This window comes from Cupressus sempervirens, chromosome 4 (genome assembly GCF_028749045.1).
Source record: "Cupressus sempervirens isolate cs-2001-9-10 chromosome 4, ASM2874904v1, whole genome shotgun sequence".
In the NCBI taxonomy this organism is placed as follows: Eukaryota; Viridiplantae; Streptophyta; class Pinopsida; order Cupressales; family Cupressaceae; genus Cupressus; species Cupressus sempervirens.
In genome coordinates this window covers 479,430,206-479,453,001 of record NC_143121.1, presented here as the reverse complement: position 1 = coordinate 479,453,001, position 22,796 = coordinate 479,430,206, and the positions used below count along the sequence as shown (strand labels likewise).

The 22,796-nt window shown below is 37.7% G+C and overlaps 1 protein-coding gene across 5 annotated transcripts in view; it reads left to right on the top strand.

Moving 5' to 3' along the window:
* The window catches only part of ATH9 (ABC2 homolog 9), a 229,610-nt gene extending 208,273 nt beyond the window's left edge, over nucleotides 1-21,337 (top strand). For 3 of the 5 annotated variants that reach the window (XM_089825591.1, XM_089825590.1, XM_089825592.1), the window contains 2 exons: nucleotides 18,473-18,586; nucleotides 20,698-21,337. In XM_089825591.1, the coding sequence (XP_089681717.1) occupies nucleotides 18,473-18,586; nucleotides 20,698-20,916 (333 nt within the window). In that variant the 3' untranslated portion in view covers nucleotides 20,917-21,337. Of the gene's footprint in view, nucleotides 1-534; nucleotides 768-882; nucleotides 1,112-18,472; nucleotides 18,587-18,937; nucleotides 19,052-20,697 lie in introns of those variants that run through there. The other 2 variants (XR_016363885.1, XR_016363886.1) reach the window with 2 other exon arrangements.
* The last annotated feature ends 1,459 nt before the right edge of the window (nucleotides 21,338-22,796 follow it).

Sequence of the window (22,796 nt, the reverse complement as noted above, 5' to 3'; positions counted from 1 at the left end):
TTGACTAAGAAAATGCAACTTGAAGGGTTAAGAGGTATTGGCTCCCGTGCTCCCACATCCGCAACCGCATCTACATCTGCAAGTGCATCTGCATCAGCTTCCGCATCCGTAGGTTGTGTTGGGGAGGGTTCTTCTAGGCCTCCTTTTCATCCTAGTGCTAGTGCTCATGTGAGTGTTAGTGGTAGTCGGTCTCATACTGAGACAGAGTCCAACACCAACCTATTGCGGCCTAGAGTGCGGAAAAGCAGAATGGATAGTTACTTTGTGCCCCGCACTACTCCTGGCTCCCAACCCACGCTTGAGGGCATGGGTTTGAACAAGGAGATTCATGATGCTGCCAGAAAAGAGATTTGCAAATTCTGGTACTTTTGCAACATTCCATTTATTGCAGCCAGGTAATTGTTTCTTTTTTCTTTGTTATCTTCAAAGTTAAAGTTAAAAGTAAAAGTAAAACTTTAATTATATCTACTTGTTTTATGATTTTAGTTTTTGACATCTAAATTTCTAATCAATATCATTATCTATTTGTGACAGGACTCCTTATTGGTAGAACATGATAGATGCAGTTGCTATTTGTGGTCCGGGGTTTAAAGCCCCAACTGAGGCTGAGTTGAGTGGATACCTCCTGGAGGAAATGGTTGAGGATATGAGGCATGAGCTTGAGGACAACCGAAAGGAGTGGATCGAAAAGGGTTGCACCATCATGACTGATGGTTGGACAGATAGAAGGGGAAGAACACTCCTCAATTTTCTTGTATCCTGTGGAGGTGATTGATCATTCTACTTTCCTACATACATAATTTTGAATCGTGATTGACTATTTCAAATTTTGATTTGTTGATTGCTAATAGTAATTATAATTCGTTGTTTTGTTACTTGTAGGATATACCATGTTCCTCAAATCCATTGATGCTTCTGCTCATGTAAAAAACGCCACATACTTATGTGAGGTTATTGAGGAAGTTATAGCAGAGGTGGGGGAACAACATGTGGTGCAAGTGGTGACGGATAATGCAGCAAGTTATGTTGCTGCAGGTAAACTTTTAACTTTTTAAGTTTTGAAAATAAATTTATTTGAATTTTGAACTTTTTCTAATTCTAACTTAGAATTTCTAAGTTTCCTAAGTTCTAAATTCTAACATGTTTGAAATTTGAATTTCTAATTATCTTAAAATTGTTGTAGGCAAACTTTTGATGGAGAGGCACCCCACCATATTTTGGTCCCCTTGTGCAGCACACTGCCTTGACCTCATGTTGGAGGAAATTGGCAAACTTGAGTGGGTCAAGTCATGTGTGGAAAGGGCAAAAAACATATGTAAGTTTATTTATAATCATTCATTTGTCCTTAGCACAATGAGGAAGTACACAGGAGACAAAGAGTTAGCTCGTCCAGGGATCACGAGGTTTGCCTCGAATTTCATCACCTTGCAGTCCTTGTTGACATCAAGGGATGATTTGAGGAGCATGTTTGTTGGGCGGGAGTGGATTTCATCTTCCTATGCTACGACCACTGCAGGGATAGATGTGGTGGATTGCATATTTGATGATGATGGTTTTTGGAAACCTGCTAGAGAAATACTTAAGGTAATTTTATTGCAATTTAACATTTAATATTTTACAGTTTACTATGCTAATTGTTTAATGATTTAGTTTTACCTTATATTATTGAATTATTCTATGTTTAAGTTTTGACTCAAATTTTTGTTTTACTTTATATGTAGGCCACTGAGCCTCTTGTATCTCTCCTACGAACTGCTGATGGGGAGAAGCCCTCTATGGGCTACATATATGAGGGCATGGATAGGGCCAAGGAGGCCATTAGAGCTCAGTATGCAGGAGTGCAGGAGAAGTATGCCCCTATTTGGGACATCATTGATAGGAGATGGCAGAATCAACTCCACAGACCCATCCATGCAGCAGCTTACTTTTTGAATTCGGCATTTCGTTTCCGTCCTGACTTCAAGGCGGATGAGGAGGTTCTCACCGGATTATATACAGTGATCCAGAGGTTGAGTACTGATGAGGATAGCAGTGCTGCAATTATTGAGCTTGATAAGTTCAATAATAAAGAAGGGCCACTTTTCTCTAGCAGGGTAGCCATAGATGCTCGGGAAACAATACAGCCAGGTAAAAATTAAATAATATATTCAATGTTCATGAATCTAGATTCTAAACTTAAAGTTGATTATGTAATTTTAGAGTTAACTTGTAATTTGTAATTTGTAAATGAGACTAATTATTTTTATTTTCCCTTATTTCAGATAGATGGTGGCAAATGTTTGGGGCCACAACCCCAAAACTTCAAAAAATTGCCATTCGTATTCTGAGTCAGCCAAGCAGCGCTTTTGGATGTGAGCGCAGTTGGTCCATGTTCGAGCACATCCACTCGAAGAGGAGAAACAAGTTGACAGTGCAGAGGTTGAATGATCTTGTCTTCGTTCATTACAACCTCCATCTTAGGATCAGACAGATTTTGGGCACTGACTCCTCTCCGATCATTCTGGAGGAGATTGATCCAGAATCAGAGTGGCTCACAGAGGTTGTAGATCCAGTCTTCACTGAGGAAGACCGTGCGTGGATTGACCAGGTGGATATAGAGGCTGAGGCAGCTAGAGCACGTTCTTCAGGCATTGGTAGACGCACACGTGCACGCACAGACACAGGCCCTAGCGACATTCGTGAGCCCAGCTTATATGTGGGAGATATGGCTCGACAGTCCTCTAGGACCTACATTAGACGCCTTGCTACTAGGCAGACTGGATACTCAGAGGCTGAGGCTGAGGCTGTAGCCGAGCTTGAGGATGATGTTGAGGATGATGATGACTATGAGCCTGAGGCTTGAGCTGGAGCCTTGTTTTTATATTTTGTTTACAGATATTGATACTGAATCATTGATAGACATATGTTTCAAAGTTTCAAACTTTCATGGATCTTCATCTTAGATTCTTACATAAATTTATGATTTGATGTCTTATGGATCATCTTACATACATTCTATGATTTAAATCATTATGATCATTTGATTTCTATTTACTTCAGCTAGCCTACAATTTACATTTTAGAATCTTAGATAACATAGTTACGTATGTGATGGATTTTATGTTTCATGTTTATGTATGTTAAGTTTTAACTTCTATTTGATGATGTTATAGTGTGCTTAAGTTATATTCAATAAAGGGTGCATGAAATAAGTTTTAAATTGTTAAAATCTTTAAATTTAAAGGGTTTTTTCAAATTTGCCGATTCATCGCCGATTCATTGCCGATTCATTGCCGATTCACGATTTGATTCGGCCTTGCCGATTCCGATCCGATTCCGATTCACGTTTCTTTGAGTCAAATAGTCCAAATTAAGCTATTATGAAATAATTCATTTATTAATTTGGGCTCAAGCAACTAAGGCATACATAAGAGCGTCAAAATCCCCACAGAAATTGATTTTCTACTCTTAAGAGTATGCAAAATCCTTATGATAATCATTTTCCCCCTTAAAATTTACATTATGTTCTTGTGAAAATAGAATTTCCGAATGGAAATTGCACTTGTCCCTGTGAAAATAGAATTCCTGCCCCAAAATGATCAAAATCTCTATGAAATGTGACTTTTCATTGCAAAAATAATCAATTCCTTATGAAAGGTGAATTTCCATTGAAGAAATCATAAAGGTAAGGGTCGTTTTTCCACTTCTGGGGATATTTACAAGTGAAATAACTAAGTGTCCAGCCTACTAATCTCTAAGGGAGTCAAATTTTCCCTCGAGGACATAAGAAACAAGGACAATTTGTATGGAGTCCCTATGCAAATTGATTTCCCTTGAACTCAACACTTGGAAAAATTTGAGGAAGATGTAGGGTGGAAAGTTCTTGTGAACACGGATTTTTTGTTCGTCCTTGTGAGGTTGGTTTTTCCTCTAGGCCGATACCAAAATTTCCTTACTGCTCTGTGTAATGTTTTCAATATCTCCAAGTGGTTGCTCCACCTCTGTTGCAAATAGTTAAAGAGCCATCTTGTGATATTGTTGTTTTGCCAAATCCGTATTGTAGTATCCTCTAGGATGTAAGTCCACATATCAATCAAAGATAGTTCTCTCTAACATATATAGGGAGAGTGTCATATTCCTCAAATATGGTGAGCACTTCTTCCCTTTTTTCTGGTTGTACTCTGGCAAGATCCTTCATGAACTTTCCAATGCTAGGTTTCTTTCCAAAAATGATCCAACTTCTTGTCCACAACCAAAACTCAAGCCAAACTCAAATGGCAACAACTTCCCTTGACCCTATAGGCTGGGAAGGTAATGCTGTGTGATACCATTGAAAGATGCCAATTGGGGTCTTTATTGTAAATGCTAGGTTTGACGTGCAAATAAGACTGTGGCCATCAAAATGAATGTCTTTGGGTTTTCTCTGTTTTTTGTTTGGTTTTGTAGTATTTTCTCTTTTTTGGAATATTTGAAGATTGGGGATAGTAGTAGATACAATGAAAATTTAACTAATCTGAAACGAATAATAATAAACTACAAAATTCACAAATCTGAAAGCAATTATGAATTTATTTACTAACAACCAGTGTTCAACTTTGAACTGTACAGGCATGCTAATGTCATAAAATTGAATTATGATGATTCTCTTACACTCCACACCTCTAATTGCAGATGGAGATGGAAGATATGTAAACACTAACTTTTGATCTACTCCTAAATCTAAGTGTTCTAGCTGTAGATGGTTGCACAGGGTTGTAAGGAATCTGTGCTGGGCTGGGGGCATGGCGTGGCTCTTCTATAATGTTGATTTGGCTGTTTCAAAGTAATTTTTTAATTCTCAACTGACTATGCAATTCTGTTCCAGACCTGTAGCTAATTTCCCATACAATTTTAGTCATAACCAACACCAAAAGTCTCCCCTATAGATGATGTCAACCTCTGTTGGAATGGTACTGTTGGGATGGTACAGTTGGCTGGAAAGGTGACAACACTCAATACACCTAAGTATGCACAGAAAACTATTCTTAGCTACCTGCAATATATTCAGAATTCTACTTCTGCCCAGATTCTCCAAACAATGAAACACCACTCTCTAAATTGGATCACTGGTACTGCTTGTAGATGTACAGTAGTGCTGAAATGTCAAATGGTGCCTAGAAAATTCTGCACTATGTTTAATCTGCAATTTCTGCCCTTTTCATCCAATAACCAAAAAATTATATACAGATCTAATGCCAAATCGCTGCAGCTAGCTGGAAAAGCCCATTAAACAACATTTCTTCAACACTGGAGGAACATCCAGGCTGATTGGTTATGAAACAAGAACATTCAGCAGTGTTCTAATTCTTTTGGCAGTCCAACCATCTTTCATGATGGTGGAACCTTTCCTCCTCCATACCTTACTGCTTGTCAATTGTGGCTTTTTGACATCAGCCACCTTTTAATTCAAACTCGCAACTCTTGTCTCATTGCGGGGGGCTTTTGACCATGTGCCACAAACAGTAATGGCACCTATATCTGGCCAACAAGGAAGCTTAATTCACATTAAATAAACAAAATGAGTGAAGTTTTAGCTTTAAATATTAAAATCTGATATATTGAGCAAAAACATCACTAGACAGAGATCAAACTATTTATTTTAGAACAAAAATAATAGAGTACCTAGCATTATGAAATGGAATAGTGTTTTAGAGCCAAAAGTTTCTAATTGCACTTTTGCAGTGTCATGCCTTTCCTTTTTCCAACCCATACTCTCAAGTGATGGTTGGGAACCTGGAGTTGTGCATGGAACAAAATATGAATCTAATTGTGGGAGAAATTGAAGAAACCTTTCCACTGATGTTTTCCATTTCTTCCTTTTGCTTTCTTTCAATTATTTTTTCTCTTCAAAAGCCTTTAGCTGATATTCTACTTCATGTACAACATTGAGGGCTGCTAGTTTGCATGGTTTTGCATCATGACATGGTATGTGTGCAAGGTTATATGGTGCAGGAGCACCTAGGTATGCTAGTTTGTACCTAGTGCTTCTTTCTTGTCATCTTGGCTTGTAGTGATGCTAGCCACATCACTAGTGGTTTAATAAGACCTATTTGGTCCTTAGGTAAGGTTAACTTAGTTGCTAAGTGGGTTTTTGCTCCTAAGTTGTTGTTATGCCTAAAAGTTGCTCAACTGGGGTTACATTGACCAAAGTGGTAAAAAATCTGACCAAGGGTCAAAACCCATCTTGGAATGTTTAAATCAACCTAATAGGACCCCTTACTGAGTTTGGTGAACTCGTTTATTAAGAATTTTTAGTTATAGCAAAAATTGCTCAAAATTGCAAAAGTTGCAATTTTGCAACTTTTTTTTCCAAAGTTGAAAATGAGTGCAAAGAGTTAGTTAGGGGTTTGAGCACGACCAAAGGAGGTTGGAAACACCTATATAAGTCTATTTTTTATCAGTTTCAGGGGTTGGCAAGTTTAGTGGCTGTACATGTACGGATTTTGTTTGCATTTTTTTATTGCAGCCACTTGGTAAATGAGCATTTTGGTGTTGAAGATGGTTTGAAGTCTGGTTTTTCTTGTTTGAAACAGTTAGATGCATTAGTTTTAGTCTTTTTCACTTGCTCAAGTTGATAGCACAAGCTTTGTTTATATTGTACATAAGTTTTTGAAGTTTTTGCTAGTTTTCTAGTTTATAGCAGCAGTTTGAATTAAATGGACTCTTTTTCCATTTTCCACCGTTGAAACCTCATGATGCTATGGGATTTGGAGGAAGACACAATGTACATTATATTCCAAAAAGAAGGGCTCTTAAATATGAAGGCAAACAATCGTTTTTTGATGCCCTGGGCAAGAAAAGTGTCTTGGCTAGTGGAAATATGGCTGTAACCAGCAACATATCACATGTTGGGTGATTGAAAACATGAAACCAAGTATGGGAAGTGGTAGGGAATGTTCCTACAGTACTCTTGGTGCAATTGGAGGTGATGGTGTGCTTTAGAAAGAAAGTTATGCAAGATTTTGCAAAACTGGGTTCAAAAACCCCTTCTAGCTTTGGTTTAAGGCATTTTTGTGTTTTGAGTGTTCGGTATATGGTGGAGGCCTAAAAGTGATGGAATCATCTCTGTTTTTGAAAAGGGTATTCATAGCCCTAATTTGTTTTAGGCTTTTTATGTGGGTTTTGTGAGCAGCACACAGTTTCAAGTGTTAAAAGTTGAAACCCTCTTTTCTTGGTTGTATGACAGCAGCATTTGTAAAGGTCTTTGTGTGAACTTGTAAGATCTTCTATTGAAAGTTGTTTCTTGGCTTGATAATGTCTATATGAACATGTTAAGGCAGTAGAAAGGTCTTCAAGAACCGAAGGAAGTTGGAAAAACACAAGGGCTATGTTCTAGCCTTCTTTTGGCAACATTATAGCAGCACTTTGCCAACTTGTTTGTAAAGTTGGAAAATCTTTGTAAAGTGTTCTCTTTTGGTTTGAACATGATTAGAAAAGCTTGATGAAGCATGGGAGGACCACCAAGAACCTCAAGAAAGGTTGGAGAGCATAATGCGGTCAGTTACCCAAGAAGCAACCGGCAAGCCATGTGGTGAATGAAAATTTCAGCCACCTATGAAGTTGTATTTTGTTTCAAATTGTGTCACAAGGTGAATGGGTAATCACCATCAAGGTCAGAGGAATGACCTATAAGCCCTAGGAAAGGACTAGGAAGCAAGAGCAAACCTTGTGGTTACACTAGAGTGGTATCAAAGTGAGTTAAAGATTTGGGAAAAGGTAGTGGATGTCTAAAGCTACAGAATCAGTAGGTGAATCCATGATGGTGACTAATGTTGAATTAGCCAAAGAGGTTAATGAACAAAAGGAAAGAAACTGGCTTCTTGAAGAAGCACTGGAAGAGGTGAAGCAAAAATTGGATGTAGTTGCAGAGGAAGCCAGGAAAAGAGATGAAGAAGATGGGAAGGGTAAAAAGGTAGCAAAGGAAGACATTGTACTTGAACTTGATCATATCTTGCAAGAAGAGCCCTTTTTAAAAACCATCAAAGCACTAGGTGGAAAAGCTTTGGAAGGAATACCTTTGTTTAAAGGAAAGATGGACTTAGATGCTGTCTTGGATTGGATTGAAGGCATGGAGAACCATTTTGAGTGTGAAGGGGTAACCGAGGTTCAGAAGGTGAAGGTGGCAACCTCTAGACTTAGAGGATCAGCACTCACTTAGTGGAAATGTCCAAGGTGAGAGAGTTATGTAGGATAAAGCACCCATAGCCAACTAGAAAGCTATGGTAATAAAGATTCAAGAAAACTTTCTTCCGGAGGATTTTGAAATCCAACTCCATCAAAGAAGGCAAGGACTGAAACAAAAAGATATGGACGTGGCTTCCTACATAGAAGAATTCCAAAGATCGTGTTTGAGATCCAAGAAACAGGAAGCAGGGCCTATTGAAGTTGCAAGGTACCTAAGTGGCCTAAAATGGAGTATTCAAGAAGAGCTTAGTTTGTGGACACCTACAACAGTCCAAAAATGCCATCAACTTGCTATAAGGGTGGAGGAGAAGCACAAAAAGAAAGGTGATTCAAGTTTTAGAGTAAAAGGAAGGAACCAAAGAGGACAAAGAGGAGGCTACCAAGGTAGACGTGGTGAACCAAGAAATCAGACTGAAAATAAAACTAATGAGCAGCCAAGTGACACTTCACAAAGAGGAGGTCATAATAGAGGAAGAGGCAATCCTAGCAGCTCTCAAAGAGGAAGAGGAATAGGGAGAACAAACTCCTATTTTGCAAGCATGAAATGCTACAATTGTGGTCAGCTTGGACATCCTGCTTATAGGTGTCCTAAAATGCCTTCTTCTTCCAACCAAAGCAAGAGAGTTACATTTGTACAAGAGGATTGTTCAAACAACAAGGATGCTGATGTAGATCATCTTGAGTCTGAAAAAGGAGAGAGTTTGATGTATAGGAGGGTACTAATCAAATAGCCTGCTCCTAATGAACCCAAACAAAGAAGGGCATTGTTTAGAATCAAGTGCAAGATTCTAGGCAAAGTATGCAAGGTGGTAGTGGAGTCAGGATCCACTAATAATGTCATCTCTGAAGAGGTTGTTACTAAACAAAAATTAACAAGGATACCTCATGAGAATCCCTACAAGGTCACTTGGTTAAATAAGGGGCAAATTATCTTGGTTAATGAGCAAGCTTGGGTGGAGTTCTCCATAGCTAGCTACAAGGACAAGTTGTTGCGTGATATATTGCCCATGGATGCATGTCATCTTTTGCTTGGTAGATCATGGCAATTTGATAGAGAGATGAAGTATGATGGTAGAGAAAACTCCATTTCATTCAAGAGAGGAGGTAAGACTTTCAAAATTCAGTCTTTACAAGAAGAAGAGGGAACACAAGAAAAGGTTCCTAAAGTGTTGTTGTGTGGTGAGGAGTTCTTAAGGGAACTTAAACAAGTGGAAAATCAGGGTTTTGCTGTCATACTAAAGTCTGAAAATGAAGAAAAATCAGACAAAGAACCTTTGCCTTTTGAAGTGCAAACTTTTCTTGACAAGTACAAGGAAATTGTGAATGATGGTACACCATCTACTTTGCCTCCAAGGAGAGTTATTAGCCATCAAATTGACTTTGTTCCTGGTGCCTCTCTACCTAATAAAGCAGCCTACAAACTCACCCCGGATCAGAATTTGGAAGTTGCAAGACAAGTTCAAGAATTGTTGGATTAGGGCCTAATCAAGAAGAGCATCAGCCCATGTGGTGTTCCAGTTGTGTTAGCAGCCAAGAAGGGTGGAAAATGAAGGCTCTGTATTGATTCAAGGGCTATAAATCAGATCACAATCAGGTATAGCTCTCCCATACCTCGGATTGAAGACTTGATGGATTGTCTAGGTGGTGCCATGTTCTTCACTAAGCTGGATTTGAAGAGTGGTTATCACCAAATCAGAATCAAGGAAGGGGATGAATGGAAGACAACATTTAAGACAAATGATGGCCTTTATGAGTGGCTTGTAATACCATTTGGTCTTTCCAATGCTCCTAGCACATTCACGAGACTCATGAATGAAGTGCTCAAAGATTTCACAGATAGATTCATGGTGGCGTACTTAGATAATATTCTCATCTATAGTAAGACAAAAGAGGACCATTTGAAGTATGCGGAGGCAGTCCTAAAGAGGCTTCATGAAGAGAAGTGAGCTATTAATCTTGAGAAGTGTGAAATTATCAAGCAAGAGCTGGTGTATTTGGGTTTTTTCATATCCACAGGTTCTTTGAAGATGGATAAAGAGAAAGTCGCTGCTATCTTGAGTTGGCCAACACCTACTACAGCCACCGAGGTAACAAGTTTTCATGGTTTGTCACAATTCTATAGGAAGTTCATTAGAAACTTTAGTGGGATTTGTGCACCTTTGCTGGATACTATCAAAGGAGGGGTCAAAACCAAGTTTAAGTGGACCCTAGAGGCTGAAAAATCCTTTGAGTTGTTAAAGAAACAAGTAGCTACCCAGCCTATATTGCAAGTACCTAGCTTTGAGAAGGTGTTCACCTTAGAATGTGATGCAAGTGGTTTAGCCATAGGCGGTGTTTTGAGTCAAGAGGGCAGGCCCATAGCTATTTATAGCGAAAAACTTAATGAAGCCAAAAAGAGGTATTCATCTTGTGACTTGGAGTTGTATGCCTTAGTACAATGTCTTAGGAAATGGAGGCATTATTTGTTACCTAAGGAGTTTGTGGTGTTTACTGATAACCAAGCCCTTAGTTACATCAACACCCAAGAAAAATTAAACAATAGGCATTTGAAATGGATGGAGTATTTGCAAGCTTTCACTTTCACCATCAAGCACAAGAAAGGGCAGCTTAATATGGTGGCTGATGCTTTGAGTAAGAGGGCTATGATAGTCCAAGAAGTGCAGTTCCATAGCATGGGCATAGAGGCATTCAAACACCGCTACAAAGATGATGAAGATTTGGATGAAGCATACAAGCTATGTACAGATTATGAGAACCATTTTAAAGGAAATCAAAGTTGGAAGCGAAAAAGGTTTTAGAAACAAGACCCAAAAAGGCTACCAGGCACAAGGTGTATTTTGAACACCTCGTCAAGTGGAAGCGTAAACCTAATTCAGAGGCTACTCGGGTGGCTGAAGCTGATTTCAAGAAGCTAAAAATTCCATTGGACCTTCAAACTGAAAATACTAGACCTACCTGGAGGGGGGGAGCATGGTGCAGGAGCACCTAGGTAGGCTAGTTTGTACCTATTGCTTCTTTCTTGTCATTTTGGCTTGTAGTGATGCTAGCCTCATAACAAGTGGTTTAATAAGACCTATTAGGTCCTTAGGTAAGGTTAACTTGGTTGCTAAGTGGGTTTTTTCTCTTAAGTTGCTATTATGCCTAAAAGTTGCTCAACTAGGGTTAGGTTGACCAAAGTGTTAGAAAAGTTGACCAAGAGTAAAAAAACATCTTGGAATGTCTAAATCAACCTAATAGGACCCCTTACCGAGTTTGGTGAACTCATTTATTAAGAATTTTTAGTTATAGCAAAAATTGTTCAAAATTGTGCTCAAAATTACAAAAGTTGCAAAGTTGCAATTTTGCAACTTTTGCAACTTTTTCTTGCAAAGTTGAAAATGAGTGCAAATAGTTAGTTAGGGGTTTGAGCACAACCCAAAGAGGTTGGAAACACCTATATAAGTCCATTCTTGATCAGTTTCAAGGGTTGGTAAGTTTAGTAGCTGTACATGTACGGATTTTGTGTGCATTTTTTTATTGCAGCCACTTGGTAAATGGGCATTTTGGTGTTGAAGATGGTGAAGTCTGGTTTTTCTTGTTTGGATCAGTTAGATGCATTAGTATTAGTCTTTTTCACGTGCTCAAGTTGATAGTACAAGCTTTGTTAATACTGTACATAAGTTTTTGAAGTTTTTGCTAGTTTTCTAGTTTATAGCAGCAGTTTGAATTAAATGGACTCTTTCTCCATTTTCCACTGTTGAAACCTCATGATGCTGTGGGATTTGGAGGAAGACACAATGTACATTATGTTCCAAAAAGAAGGGCTCTTAAATATGAATGCAAACAATTGTTTGTTGATGCCCTAGGCGAGAAAAGTGTCTTGGCTAGTGGAAATATGGCTGTAACCAGCAACATATCACGTGTTGGGTGATTGAAAACGTGAAACCAAGTATGGGAAGTGGTAGGAAATGTTCTTACAATACTCTTGGTGCAATTGGAGGTGATGGTGTGCTCTAGAAAGAAAGTTATGCAAGATTTTGCAAAACTGGGTTCAAAAACCCCTTCTAGCTTTGGTTTTTAGCATTTTTGTGTATTGGGTGTTCAGTATATGGTGGAGGCCTAAAAGTGATGGAATCATCTCTATTTGAAAAGGGTATTCATATCCCTAATTTGTTTTAGGCTTTTTATGTGGGTTTTGTGAGCAGCACACAATTTCAAGTGTTGAAACCCTCTTTTCTTGGTTGTATGACAGCAGCATTTGTAAAGGTCTTTGTGTGAACTTGTAAGATCTTCTATTGAAAGTTGTTTCTTGGCTTGATAATGTCTATATGAACATGTTAAGGCAGTAGAAAAGTCATCAAGAACCGAAGGAAGTTGGAAAAACACGGGCTATGTTCTAGCCTTCTTTTGGCAACATTATAGTAGCACTTTGCCAGCTCGTTTGTAAAGTTGGAAAATCTTTGTAAAGTGTTTTCTTTTGGTTTGAACATGATTAAATAAGTTTGATAAAGCATGGGAAAACCACCAAGAACCTCAAGAAAGGTTGGAGAGCATATTGTAGCTAGTTACCTAGGAAGCAATTGGCAAGCCATGTGGTGAATGAAAATTTCAGCCACCTATGAAGTTGTACTTTGTTTCAATTGGTGTCACAAGGTGAATAGAGTGGATCTTGGATTGATCCAAGGTTGGTGAGTGGGTAATCACCATCAAGGTTAGAGGAATGACCTATAAGCTCTAGGAAAGGACTAGGAAGCAAGAGCAAACCTTGTGGTTACACCATTATACTCCAATTAATACCTCCCCCACTGCATTTGATTTTGTAGTGAACACATTATTTCACCTTTTTTTTAATACAGAGATATCATTTTAATAAGAAGCATCCTTTCTAAGAGGGTTTGGAGTAGACATTATGCTTAAAATTTTAGATCAATTTGTAATTGAATGACAAGATACAATAAATTATAAATGAACAATTAGCATTTACCCTTTCTAATTGAATTTTAAAAAAACAAGAACAAATAGGGTATGCAGCTAAAGAATTAAGGAAAAAACAGTTAGGATTTGATTATTGGATGCCTAGGGTTTCTTGTTTTTTCCACTGACATAAAATGAAAATCTGAAAGAAACCAAAAAACAACAAAAATTCTAACTTACCTTCAATTAGTATAGGCCTCCTCCAAATCCTTCTTAAACTTCTCTAATTGCATGAATTCAAGCTACTAACTTTACTAATGATCCTCATTCACTATCTTCTCTTCAATGCCACACTATTTTTGTTCAAAAGGCTCTTCTTCTCGCCTTGTGCTTGAAAAAAATGACAATATGTTTTTAGGGTTAAGAAGGTGCATATGATGACCTTTTGGTCAAATCAAAAGTGTCCTAATTTTTTTTCTCACCTTTAATTTGTTGCTGGCATAATAGATTCTAGGGATCAAGACTTATTGAGTCTTGCAAGTTTTGTAAACTTAACAAGTTTGCCCAGATTTAGCCAGGCTTGGTGGGCCCATCTCTTGGACTTAGGAGACTCGGGACAGCTTGCCCAGTCCTGGACTCTGCAAGTTCATGGGAGTCATCAATTTTTGGTTCAGGTTGCTACTATATTCCAGAGATTTAGTATGCAGTTATGTAGAACTGTTAATATTTCTATCTCGGTCAGTTTAAATTTTTTTTTTAAGATCAATGTCCCGAAGTGCAAGATATACAAATTTTTTATGTTCCTTATGCAAGTGTTATGAGAAGTGTAACGTATACTATGCAATTTATTAGACCAGACATTAACTTTGTAGTGGGAATTTTGAGAGGATATATGTGAAACCCACTTGTCATCTTCTAATGTTTGTGTGGGACTTCAAATTATGCAATTTTCGACCAATGATGACCAAATATGAATAGACTAGTAGAGGCACAAGGTTTTGTAGATCTTGGTCTCGATTGAGCTAGATATGTTGATTGATGAAGATTTACAAGTGGCCATGTGCTTACCTTGTTTGGTGGAGTAGTTCATTCAATGAGCAATACACAAGTAATTTTTGCACTTCTAACCATAGTTCAAAATATTGCAATATATCTGCAATAAGTCTACTTATCGTGATATTTTTTTGGCTCCTGAGAAGCAACGTCAAGTCATTGCAGAGAAGTTTCAAAATATTGCAGAGTACTTGGTAAAATATTGTGGTTATTTCTTTGTTTTATCGTGATAAATAGCAAACTTATTGCCCGTGGATTGGTCTAGAAAAGGGCAACACATTTTTTTTTAATTGGAAAAAACAGGTTTGGAGAGGAGAGGAAGGGCAAAGAGAAGGAAGATTCCATCAAGATTGGAGAAATAGATTTTTGATTGGAAAAACAGATTTTTATTTTGATAAATGATTTTCTATTGATTTTTGAAAAGGTTACATTTCATTCCATTTAGGCCTAGAAGCCTTGATTTTCAGATTCCCCCTTTACAATGCAACCATGTGCAGGCCTTCATGCCTGGGTTTTCAGATCCCACCCTTGACAAAAAACCAAAATGACTTCTTGAAACCCCAACAGACAAGGGCATTAACACCCAAACAACAACTTGACATCAGCAAAGACCCAACCCAAAAACATAGGGAGACCAAAGGATTTGTAGAGAAAGCAACACTAAATCAACCACCAAGAAATATGCCTTACTATGAAAAATGGGCAGCTGAGTGTGAACCAGGGGTTGGTTCACCCATCACTCCTCGAGCGCACCATTCACCCATCACTCCTCGAGCGCACCATCATGTCCCCCCTTGACTTAGTGAGCATCACTCCTCCCACTATTGGCATCTTTCCTAATTTCTGAAAAAGCACAGGTGGTGGAAGCTCTCTTGCCATATTCCTAGTGTCCCTTTCCTTGACCTAGTTTGGTGTGAACTTTTATTTCTGTCTCCCCTCCTTAGCCATGCGGCTTTGGTCCACCTCGCAACTTGCCAAATACTGGAGCAAATTCATCTAGGTTGCCCAAGCCTAACCCGTCGTCTTATAGATTGCAACCGAAGTACTAAAAATGAGGAATGGTTGCACACCTTCCTCTAGTCCCTCCACCCAACACCAAACACCCTCAACAGTTTAGAAACCAAGATCCACTTCCACCATGTCAAGCTACCTCTGGTACCCTTGGCACCACTCTAGTTCAACACACATTTCCATTATCCCTGCAACCTCCTTGTTTTGGGCCAAGAGGAGAGCTTGCACATAGAATAGGGGGGACAAAATGTCCAAATTTGTTCATGTGCAAAACTCGTTGCCCATGAATTCCTTGCCAAGCAGTCAGGCGATGATGTGGACAAATTCATCCTCATCAATGTGAAACACGTCACCTAGGTGGTGTAGTGAGATCTCACTGCTAAATCCTAGTGTTTGTTTCTTCTTAGGAGTCAACAAGTAGAAATTTGCCTCCATTTGCACTTTATCCTGAGCCTTTGCTCATTGTGGAAAGACGACATCTAGAAAGAGGTAAAATTTAACCTTTTCTAAAATTTGGAAAGTTTGGCAAGCACCTACGTCACCTTAATTGCTGCCTTCTCAATGTGACTTTTGCACATATTCTCCATAGCCTCTACATGCACCAAAGCTAACATCTTCAACCACCAACATACCTCCTCTTATTGCCATTATTACTGGTGTCTAAAATATCACTTAATCAATTAAGGGGATTAGTTTTTGGATAAAGCAACGTTTGTGAAGTCCTCTATCATCTCTTGGTGTTCACCTAAACTAACACCAATGTTAACCATTTTGTCTACCAACTCATTCCCTCCCCTTCTAGTTTGAGAAACTCGAAATCCTTCAAAGCCATCTAGCAACCTTCGAATCCTTTTGATATACTTGTCAAGAGTTCAAGTCTCCATTTTGCCTTTGATTATTCCATTGATCACTATTTGTGAGTCACCAACTAGATGGACCTTCTTACCTCCATGTTTCTTAGCAACAATGAGAACGAAGATTGCTGCTTGACATTCAGCCACATTATTCATCCCATCCATTAAAGACTTTGCTCCTAAGACCATAATATTATTGTTTGTATCTAAGATGGCACATCCAGCCCCACAACGTCCCAGGTTGTCTTTAGAGGCACCATCAAAATGCACTCTAATCTATCCTTCCTCCATCTGCAACCTATTCTCTTTTAGATCCACCTTTGGGGGTGAAGGATTAGCCCTTGGAAGCCTATTAACAGGCTGGATTGGAAAAACAGATTGTATGTTCATGATATTTTTTGAGAAATTTCCCACTTGTCTCCAATATTTCCTGATATCTTTTTGTTTTTGCCCTTGGCAATATGTTGCTCATAACGATATTTTGAACTACGCTTCCAACTATGCAATTTGAGTACATTGCAGCCACTTATGTGTGCACAAAAAATCTGTATGGCTTAGAGGTGGTGTTTAGGTGTTGGATTCTTACAGAAAGTTGTAAGCATATATTGTGAGAGCAAAGTACACTTGGTTTAGCAAAGAATCCTACTTTTCATACTTTGACATGGTTGGAGACAAAAAGATGTTAGAAAAATTCAATACCTTCGCACATTTGTTTACTCGTTGCATAGATTAGCAAATGTTTTTATTTTATTTTAAGACATTAATGGGCATCTTTTGCAACTTATTTATGTATGGATGAATGCCTTTGCTAATTATTGAACAAATGAGAGATTTGTTGGATATGTGCTGTATACCTTGCATATTATACACAGCTTAATGATTTGTATGCCCTGCTGAAATTAGTGGGATCTGGGGCAGCATCTTAGCCGGGGACTATGAGGGGCCAGCAGCCCCACATATAGGGGTTTGTGGCAGATTATTGAAATAGTTTTTGGGGTCCTTATTGGTAGCTTTTTTCTGTCCATGGCTTTATACAATTGATTTTTATTGATGTGCCTATAACTACTAATAATGGGCTACAGTTAAACACATTTGCAAAATATCTTACTGTATAGTGAATGGTTGAGCTGATACAGTGACTCAGTGCTGTTTTAGCTGGGTCTCTTCCCAAAATAGTTTTGTAGGGTAGAATATCTTGTTATATTGCAGATATGCTATCATTTTCCTTCTGCTACATCTAAGATTGTATTAGCCTAGCTGTCTTTGCAAGTTTTATCGGTATAACTTCTTTTCATAACCAATGCATTTATTTGTTCTATTTGTTATTATACTGTGATATCCAGTCGTAACACATTGAAAATTCTATTTTGTGCTGATCTTTTTATTATCATGCTTGGCAAGAAGAGATGATGTTATTGCTTTACTTGAATATCTCATCAAATGCTTTTCATAATAGCATAAAGTGGTAGTGAATTTCCATGTTGTGGCCATAGTCCTTGATTTTTTGGTTCTCTTCGAAGCGGCATTGTGTGTTGGTTGTTTTTGCGCCATCTAAGAGATAAAACCTAGACTTGTGTCTTTTTGCAGTATTTTCAGATAGGGAGAATTCTAGTAGATCCCTTAAAATAAGGCAGCTTTAAGATTTGCAAGGGAAAATATTACTAGTACTGCACATCTTTTTATTGGGACAACATGGTGGACTTTCCATGGGCATGAAAGTAATATGCATTGGTATAAGGCTGTTGGATGACAGCATAAGTGTAACACATTGCTCCCCTCTGGGGAATGAACCTTTGATGGAATAATATTATAATTGGAAGAATGTAAATGTAGCTAGTCATTCCAATGATTAGACAAATACCCAATCCTATTTGCTATACTTTCCACATGCAAGAGACTACAATAAGGACCTCTCATAACATCTTTACTACAAATTGGGAAATGACGAATCTTGTCATGGGATCTTCTGCAGTCCTTTCCCCAGTTGATGTTTTATATTGTCTTAGAAAATTGCCTCTACCCTCAGTTGTGACAATTTCATCCTTCCAATCCATTACTCAAATTTGATACAACCTAGAAGCTCACCTCATGTTCAACTAGAAAAAAATTGTCTTGTGTTGTCCTAGAAAATTGGCACTGTACTTCAGTTCTGGCAGTTTCATCCTTCCATTAGAGTTCAATTCCTCACATCTGATAAAACCTAGTGGTACACCTCAAATTAAGCTAGAAAAACAATTGATAGATGACTTGTGTGATTTACATAATTTTTGAATCTATTTTTCTTTTGTGTGATAAGATTCTAACACACATGAATAGAAATGTTTTATGCTTTTCCTTTTCATCTACCTAGTACAAAGCCTTAAGAACTTAGGAATTTAATGTGTCAGTAGATGTTAATCTTTGATATGGTGAATAGTTCCACAAGGCTGATTGCTGTTTCTGTTGTTGATAATTGGCAGATGTATGCATCACAATATTTTGTGCAGATTTCAGAGCTTTTGAAGAGGCTTCCTCGTGTGATTCTTTTGCTTTTGAAGACAAATGACTGCTTACGTTCTGTAGATCATGCCTTGGTATTTCTTCTCTCTATTTGTAAACAAAATAAAATTACACTCAATTTGTAGGCACATAGGAGTGTTTTTCTATGCAATCATCTACATATACTGCTTATGTTATCTGATTTCTGAGCAATTTGAAAGGTAATGAAGAATTAGAGATTAAAAGATTAATATAGAATTTGACATGTTTAAAAATTTACCAGCCTCTTTTTTGACCAAGGGATCAATCAAAGATCTCGAGTTGCAGATTTCAAAAAGAAAAATTAGATTTGCTGTGAAATACAACAATCATGTATGACTATCCTTTTTTTTAAGAATCTTTTTCTTCTTTGGTTGCTGGGTTCCTTCGGCCCTACTATTCTAAAGGGCCTATGCAGGGGTGCACATTAGCCAGGGGAAGGATCAGATTAGGGGTTAAGAATCCGGATGGCCGGTACCGCTCGCCAAATAATATAAGAAGGGGGCCTTTCTCTTTAACCGGTAAACAGCATCCCCCACCCCCAACCTGGTTTAAAACTATATTTTAGTTACGATAAATTGTGCATTAAATAGTTTGCCGGATTGTACAGAATTGAACATGTTTGAACGTTAAAAGGTTTTTTCAAAGTGACAGGAGAGATGTTAAGGTGCAACTTTTAAAAAGGATAACATGACTGCTCTGTGAATATAGAAATCTTGGACAATTTCCTAAAACAAATTGGTCTTAGAATCTGATGCAAGAGACAGCCTCTCCTGCCTACCATCCTCAAACACAAAAACACTTTGCAGAGGTGATCTGCTTTGAAATTAACTTATAAATGGCAACAATATAATAAAATTTAATTCTTTTAAAATCAGAAAACACATCCTTTATACTGGGCCTATCTATGGCTTCTCATCCTTTTTGTGAATTTCTACACAATTTCTCTGTTCTCAGCTGAAACTTTCCTTTAGTCAATCCCAAATTCTCTTCATTTGCCTCTTGTGACCTCTAGTCTTCTCTTCAACCTGCACAGCCCACTTCTCTACCTCCCTTTAACCTCCTTCCAAACTACTGCTCCTTGTGCCAGAGTCCTTTTTCATGCAGCCTCTCTATCCTCAAGGCTCCCTTTGGTACAAACTGCACTCTATGCAGCCTCTTGTCTTTGTATACCCTCACACACTTCTGCTTTCTCTGCTTCTCAGAGCATTTTAAGACAAAACATGTGAATGGTTGCCTTTCTGTGTTCCCATGACCTTGAATGCCATCTAAGATTTGTTTTACTACAACTGCTGCTTCTTCCTTTTCCTTTCATTTAGTGGATGGCTCTCTGCATTCCCCAATCACCTCTATGACCTCTTCTTATCTACTTCCACCTTGTTTCTTTTTCAGTTGCATGGAATTGGAGTGTTATTTGTCTCTGCCATTGCCTTTTAAAGCTCGATGCAACAGTCTGTGGGGTGCTTCTATATTCTGTATGCATGTATCCAGGGCAGCCACAACTACAAAATTTGACAGGAATTCTATATTTTAATGGATGTTCATGCTCTGTTCTAAACTTCCCGTCGCATTCAGGTTTAGAGGAAGCTGACAAAGGTGGCAGCATTGGCTTTTCCCAACTGATTACATTTGCTTGAAAATCCATTTTGCTCATATCCTACAATTTCTGTTATTCATGAGATCAGAATTTGTTATGGCATTCTGTCAAACAGTTTGACGTGATTCCACATTTTGCACACGTAATTATGAGGACCACTAACAACTCTTTAACATCCAAATGTTATGTGGGGGCTAATCACATTTGCACAGAAAAAGAAGAGATACCAAACTAAACCAAAGCAAGCATAAACTTCAAGCAAACAAATGGGAAAATATTCTTGCATCAGAATCTTTAGTTTTTTAGTTTGAAAGTGTATTTAAATTTCAGAAAATGTGTGACAAGGAGTTATGGCTTTTGAACTCCATAAGTAGATTATCAGTTTATTTAAATTTTGGAAAATGTGTGACAAGGACTTACGACATTTGAACACTGAGAAGATTATTAGGTACTTGCCCAATTAAAAGGAAAACTTCCTAACTTAAAAAATGTTTAGCTTTTAGTTGTTTATCTTCTAATTGATCGATTTTTTTCCATAGAGGCTGTTAATGTTTGCTTTTGGACATGCAGGGAGCATCTGTGAACACATATACCATCATTGGGAGGGTGTCATCAAAAGCAGCTGCAGAGATGGATCTACTACAAGATGCTTCCATTCTATCAAAAGTGAACTTTTATTTAATGATGCTGGAAGTGGAAGTTCGCCTTCTGTTTCTACAAGTTGCTTCTTGGCTAGTCAATATTGAAAGATTTTTCAGGTCAAGATCCAGGAGAACAAGTGTTGTATAACAATTTATAGTAATTTCTTTTATTTGTGAGGGCTTGATTATTTGAATTTCCATTGGCCTACACAGATCATTTTTTCTGTAGGAATCTGAGTTGTACCACCAATTCCTTGACTCTTTATTGCCATTCTTTTGACAATTCCCAAAATTTTCTGACCTGAGGAGCATGCTTATGCTCCAAAGTATCCAACATTGAAATATCATACCCAGACAAGTTATTTTGCATTATTTATGTACCCATAAATTCTGGGTTTAGATTAGCTAGGTATTAAGGCCTAGCTAGGCCTTTAACCATGCACAAGCTCCTATCTCTCATAAAACATTGAAAATTCAACATTTGTGATTGTACAAGCCTGACGGACATTTCTTTGTTGAAATTGTAATCATTTGGATTATAATGCACGTGTACCCAATTGCAAAGGAAAGTTCTGTTATGAATAGATGCCATGTGTGGGTTTGGCCTTCAACAAGTATTAATGTATAAAAAAATCTTGTATTCTGGATGAGCTTACTTAGTTTTCTCTAAAGTAGTATGCGAGACTAACTAGAGATTGATAAGGAAATCAGTCAAGTATATTTATATTTCATTTTTTTATTAAAAAAAAAGAACAAATATTTTTAGAAAAATCACAAGGATTTTAAAGATGATGTTGCAGAGCTTCAGTATTAAATATCAGTCCCATAACAGTTGAATGAAATGATGAAATTGACAAAAGATTGATGTTGTAGAGAACAAGGGAAAAAAAAATAGACTCGTAAGAACATCTGGTGACAACAAAAATAATATTAAGATGACAAAGAATGTTAGGAGCTCAAAAAATGAACCGAATCACTGAAATTTTGAACAAAATGAGGGTTATAGAAAGAGGTGATTGTAATGTCCCCATTTTTAGCAGGTTCTTGCAGTTGGCCAAGTCAGTTCAGCATCGCGACCCTTGTGAGCTGACAATAGGATTTGAGGGTCTTAGTTGTGTGGTTATAGGCTTTCTAGCAGCCTATGGTGTGTTTTGGCTCCATTTGAGGGACTTACTATTTATGGTAAGTCAATCTGTTGGTTCTGATGAGCTTAGTTAAGTCGGAGGAGTTGGAAGATACTCTCAATTTTTATTTCGAGCTTCCAATTTGGGCTCCAGGACTCTTGGAGGGAGCGTCTATTTATAGTAAGTCACCCTATTAGGTTCATTCATCGTCTTTCATCATCAGAATCACTTTGGTGTGGTTAGATTTTGATTATGATGCTTCTTCAGTTGTTTTCGCAATATGGGTGAATTATTATTATTATTCATTTAAATATGTTGAGGTTGCTATTTTTGTTAGTGGTAGTGGTTGGTCACCTCAGTATCATAGCTTGTTGGAACCGGGACAAAAAGTTTTAAATCATGGAAACAATAAACAGTGGCCTTACATGTTAGAGTTTGAAGGTATGGTGGAAAATGTCATTTTCGGAGCCAAAAGCAATTAATAAATTAGTTTATAATGGCACTTTATTGTGTTTTGATGTGTGTGGGAAGCTTCTTTAGTGAAGCTCATTTGAGAAACTTTGTGTCATTTGGAGATTATAAATATGAGCCCATTTGATATTAAAGCATCCGATTGATTATTTTCTTTTGTTCCTTGCGAAGGGTTTTTGAGTTTGCCGATTTCTTTACCCTTGTTGAAGTATAAGGGTTTGGAATTTATAAGTGTTGGTAATTCACAGCTGAGATATTGTGAATTAATTCTAAGAATTGTTTTAATTAAATAATAGTATTTATCAACTATTATGTGTTGTACCTAAGAATTTCATTGTGGCCGGAGAATTTGTGATTTAGAACACCATTATTGTCTACTGTTTGGCATGGTTAAAGAGGAATGTATTGTGGTTGTCGTCCCTTTATTTAGCAT